Source organism: Alosa pseudoharengus, unplaced genomic scaffold (assembly GCF_046254945.1).
Source record: "Alosa pseudoharengus isolate Yale_2024_CS ecotype anadromous, Long Island Sound unplaced genomic scaffold, YU_APseudo_1.1 YU_APseudo_1.1_scf_22, whole genome shotgun sequence".
NCBI lineage: Eukaryota > Metazoa > Chordata > Actinopteri > Clupeiformes > Clupeidae > Alosa > Alosa pseudoharengus.
Genome location: NW_027468680.1, coordinates 9,804,668 through 9,809,667, shown reverse-complemented (window position 1 = coordinate 9,809,667; position 5,000 = coordinate 9,804,668). Strand labels below are relative to the sequence as shown.

At 45.7% G+C, this 5,000-nt stretch overlaps 1 protein-coding gene across 4 annotated transcripts in view; it reads right to left on the bottom strand.

The window, feature by feature from the left end:
• Window positions 1-5,000, bottom strand: part of slc4a11 (solute carrier family 4 member 11) — a 69,953-nt gene that overhangs the window by 12,700 nt on the left and 52,253 nt on the right. For all 4 annotated transcript variants that reach the window (XM_076300453.1, XM_076300454.1, XM_076300455.1 and 1 more), the window contains exons 9-11: window positions 2,685-2,769; window positions 2,244-2,369; window positions 1,798-1,911 (exon numbers count right to left, since the gene is read on the bottom strand). In XM_076300453.1, coding sequence (XP_076156568.1) covers window positions 1,798-1,911; window positions 2,244-2,369; window positions 2,685-2,769 — 325 coding nt within the window. The remainder of the gene's footprint in view (window positions 1-1,797; window positions 1,912-2,243; window positions 2,370-2,684; window positions 2,770-5,000) is intronic.

Below are 5,000 nucleotides of genomic sequence, written 5' to 3'. Positions count from 1 at the left end.
GAGCGGGTGCCCCTGGAGCTGATCCCATTACAGCCGGCCTGCCATCACACCTGTCCAATCCAGACCCAACACAGAGGTATTGGCTACGCTAACGTAATGCTAATGCGAAATGCTCTCTCTCTCTCTCTTTCTCTCTCTTTCTCTTTCTCACTAGCTTCTCTCTGTCTTCCTCTTGTGTTCTTATTCAGTCTCTCTCTTTCTCTATCTCTCATTCTGTCTTGCACTCATTTCTTTCTTTCAGTTATGTGTGTATGGGGGGGGGGTATGTGTGTGTGTCTGTGTGTGTGTGTGTGTGTGTATGTGTGTTTGTGTGTGTGTGTGTGTGTGTGTGTGTGTGTGTGTGTGTGCGCGCGTGTGCATGTGTGTTTGTGTGTGTGTGTGTGTGTGTGTGTGTGTGTGTGTGTGTGTGTGTGTGTGTGTGTGTGTGTATGTGTGTGTGTGTATGATTGTGTGTGTGTATGTGTGTGGTTATGGTGATGTCTCACATCCTCTCCTCAGCACCAACATGGTCATAGTTGTAGAAGTGATAGTCTCCAAGTGTACTGAAGAGACCATGCCAGCAGAATTCCTCTGAATCACTCAGCAGAGAAATGCTCTGCAGTCATTCCATTCTTAGCTCGTCCGCATCCAAACCATAAATAGGCCCTCTCCACTGTGACTGCCTAATTTTGCTCTGTTACAAACATCACTATGCCAGACAAACATCAGTACTTACACTCAGTGACACACCGACACATGGAAAAGGGATGCCATCAGTCCAAAGGACACACACACAGATGCTACCAATCCTCTCTGTGGCAAAACCCCCCACCCCCATCTATCCCTCACACACAGACAAACAATTCACACAACCTCGCTGTGTGTATTATGACAACATCAACATTCATTAGAATAAAAAGATTAACTACACTTGAAATAATAAACAGCCATTTGTGTGCCGTTAAACAGCAATTTTAGGCTGCTTTCTCACAGACAGTCTGCATTAGTGCCACATGTCTCTGTCAGCAACAGCAACAGCAACTGTGCACTGTGATTTACTGTGATAATGCACGTGTATTATTTGTGTGTGTGTGTGTGTGTGTGTGTGTGTGTGTGGGAGAGAGAGAGAGGGAGAGGGAGGTGGGTCGAAGGGAACATCAACATTTATAATGAAGTTCAGGGATTAAATACATATTTAAAATAAACAGTAATTTTTTAAAGTGGAGCTTAGGCCGACTTACACTCTCACACACACACACACACACACACACACACACACACACACACACACAGAAACACCATTTGCTCTGTTCAGTAGTATTCTAGTGTTGAGGCACTATGTCTTTTTGGTGCATGTGTGTATGCATTTTCGTGTTCACGTGTGCACCCATGTGCACAATATATGGGCATATGTTTGAATAAGCACACATGCATTCATATATGGTGTGGGAGAACATGTGCGTGTGAGGAAGGAGAAGTGTGTGTGTGTGTGTGTGTGTGTGTGTGTGTGTGTGTGTGTGTGTGTGTGTGTGTGTGTGTGTGTGTGTGTGTGTGTGTCGGGAGGGGGCGGGGGCCATGTGGGTGCTGAGTGTGTGCATCAGTGAATGTGTTTGAACATATATGTATGCCTGTATAAAAGCTAGTTTGTTTCTGTGTCTGTGTATGTGAATTCACACCCCTGTGCTGGCACCTGTGTGTGTGTGTGTGTGTGTGTGTGTGTGTGTGTGTGTGTGTGTGTGTGTGTGTGTGTGTGTGTGTGTGTGTACATGTGCAGTTGTTCTGTATGTGGTAATCTGTGTGTGTGTGTGTAATACTCACCTCCTATGAATATAGCGATGGGAGCTGTTGTGAGAGGCACCACCAGTGGGGAACCGGCACACAAGGAGTAGATGATCCCACCAATACTCTGCCCAATGATCGACTTCTGCACATCTGACAAACACACACACACACACACACACACACACACACACATGCACACACACACACACACACACACATTTTTTGATAATCAGAATCATTTTTGTCTTGATTCCATACCATACCTGTATTTATTTAGTTTTATATTAACGTCAATATCAGGATGTCTTGTTGTGTGTGTGTGTGTGTGTGTGTGTTTGTGTTTGTGTGTGTGTGCGCACTCATGGGAACATATGTGAGTGTGGCAGTGAGGGTGTGTACTTGTGAGCATGGATTGGGTGAGTAGGTATTTCCATGTGTGTGTGTGTGTGTGTGTGTGTGTGTGTGTGTGTGTGTTTATTCACCTATCTCTCCGCGTGTGGTCTCATCATTGAGTGAGCCAAAAGCGATGGCTGGAAGCAGCACAGCGATGTAGAGGAAGATGGCTGTGGTCATGTACTTCCCAAGAGCTTTGTTACTGCCAACAATACCTGCAGACACACACACACACACACACACACACACACAGATACAAAAACATACAAACACATACCCGTCCATACACGCAGCCACAAAGGCACCAACAAAAAACACACGCAAACGCACACACACACACACACACACACACACACACACACACACACACACACACACACAGACACACACACACACACACAATTATTGGAACATAATTATAGAATGGGTGAAAATCTGTTGGCCCGCATGTGCTGACTGTTTCAATTGTGTGGGTGTGTGCATATGCATGTCTGTGTGTGTGTGTGTGTGTGTGTGTGTGTGTGTTGTACCATCTGTGAAGTCAGATGCGTAGAGAGGTAGACGTCGACACAAATCCTCATAGATCCCTCTCCCCACCCGGAAAAAATCTCTACACTGCAGACACACAAGATTCATCAAGTTAGTGCACATACACACAATCATGCACACACATATACAAACACACACACACACACATACACACACACCTCCATTACACAAACATTATATACAACCACAACACAAATACGTACACAGAAATATACTTACACATCATGTACACAAATATACCAGTACACAGCACAACATATATTAAGCACAGATTCCACATACACACACAAGCACACACATACACACACACAAGCTCCCACACACTCACACACGCTCCCACACACTCTCTCCCAAACCCAAACATACACATTTATTCTTACACTGTAGAGAGAGGTTCAGCGTTAAAACGCACTCACACAGATATCAGCACACAGCAGTGAGAGACAGAACATTCTATCTGCAGACTGGAAAGAGAGAGAAACAACGGAGAGAGAGAGAAACGGGTTAGAAAGGGTGGAGAGCAGGGGAGTGCAGGAGTAGAGGAAAGGAGAGGTGGAGAGATGGAGAGATAAAGAGGAGAGGAGAGAAGACGAGTGTTAGCTCGACGCAAATGCTGGTGATCACAGGCCTCGCAGTTTCACTCAGAAAACATCTTAGCATTGAATGAGCACTGTTCACGCTCTCTCTCTCACACACACACACACGCACACACACACACGCACACACACACATACACAGACTACACACACCCATTAACCCATACACTCCAGACGTGTACACACATACCCACACAAACGCACGCACACACACACACACACACACACACACACCAATGTCTGATACTCCATCTGGCATCCACTTTCAGTATGGCAAAGAAAATAACTCACATCCACAAGTCTATAAATAGCCAAAAGGAACAACAAATGTGGATGGAAACAGTGATGAAGGTGTTGTTCTGATCTGATCACTGTCAGAGGGTTGCTTTAATATGGCCTCAGCGCCGCGTGTTATTTCTATCCAGGGAGAAAACACAGTCCTCTCCCACTTAAGGCCACTACTCTGCCCATCTGCTGAGAGCACGGAGAGCCCGCTCCGATCCCAGGGAGCCACTTTTACTGGTTAACCCCTTGTGCCACTGGTGCAGTGAGATGTTAACACTGGTTAATGGTCTGGACAAGGTCATACGTTCGAATCCATTAAAGCACACATGCTGACTGAAGCGAATGTATATCTGCACTGTGCTCTAAGGATAGTGATACACAGGACACAAGTTTTTTTTGGTGCAATGCTGCCAGACAAAGTCTCTGACACTGGGGCAATGGATTCTTACATGGAGATATGTCATCATCAGTGCGTCAACGTTGTTACGATCACTCACACCCGAGCTACAGCGCGTCTGCAACTGCAGACCATTTGCGGAGAGTAAAAGTTTAAAAGAGTTTTAGAGTTAGAGAACTGGTCTAATTTTTTCAGCGTACGTGCCGTGCCGCTGAAAGCCTCCCGGTAAGAGCCGGTCATGTGATTGTCCAGCGTCCGCTGAGTAAATAAATGTTTCTTTTTTTTTAAAGTATTTTTTGGGGCTTTTTATGCCTTTAATTTGATAGGACAGTGGAGAATGACAGGAAGTCAATGGGAGAGAGAGTCGGGGTGGGATCCGGAAAGGACCACGGGGCGGGAATCGATCCCGGGTCGACGGCGTACGGTGCAGGTGCCCTAGCCAGTTCCGCCACGGCTGGGGCCTAAATAAATGTTTCAAACTAGATGGGAACCTAGCGTGATACATTTTCATCTAAACTGGGGTGATCAATTATACATTAATTATGACACCTAAATGTTCTTGCAAACTTAATTTGTGATTGGCGAGATCTAGACTTCATGCCGTACTAAGTGCCATCAACCCAGGAGCCTTCTACCTGAAGCCCTCTGTGAGTAGCCAAAAATAAGCCCAGAATAAGCGCAGTAAATCCACAGTGATAAAAGGCCTTAGCTCTGTCTGTGCTGCCATATGGTTGTGCTTTTTAACACTGCCATAATCCTACCTTGAAAACACATCATTCAACTCGATGTGAGTGTGTCTACTGTGGTGTGTGTGGATGGACACTTCGTCCTTTGTGTGAGAGTGTGTTTGTGTGTGTGTGTGTGTGTGTGTGTGTGTGTGTGTGTGTGTGTGTGTGTGTGTGTGTGTGAGGGAGAGAGAGAGAGAGAGAGGGAGAGAGGGAGAGAGAGATGTCTTTATGTCTCTTAGTGAATGACTGTGTGTGTGTGTGTCCCGCTTTGTGTGTGTGTGTTTTGAGAAA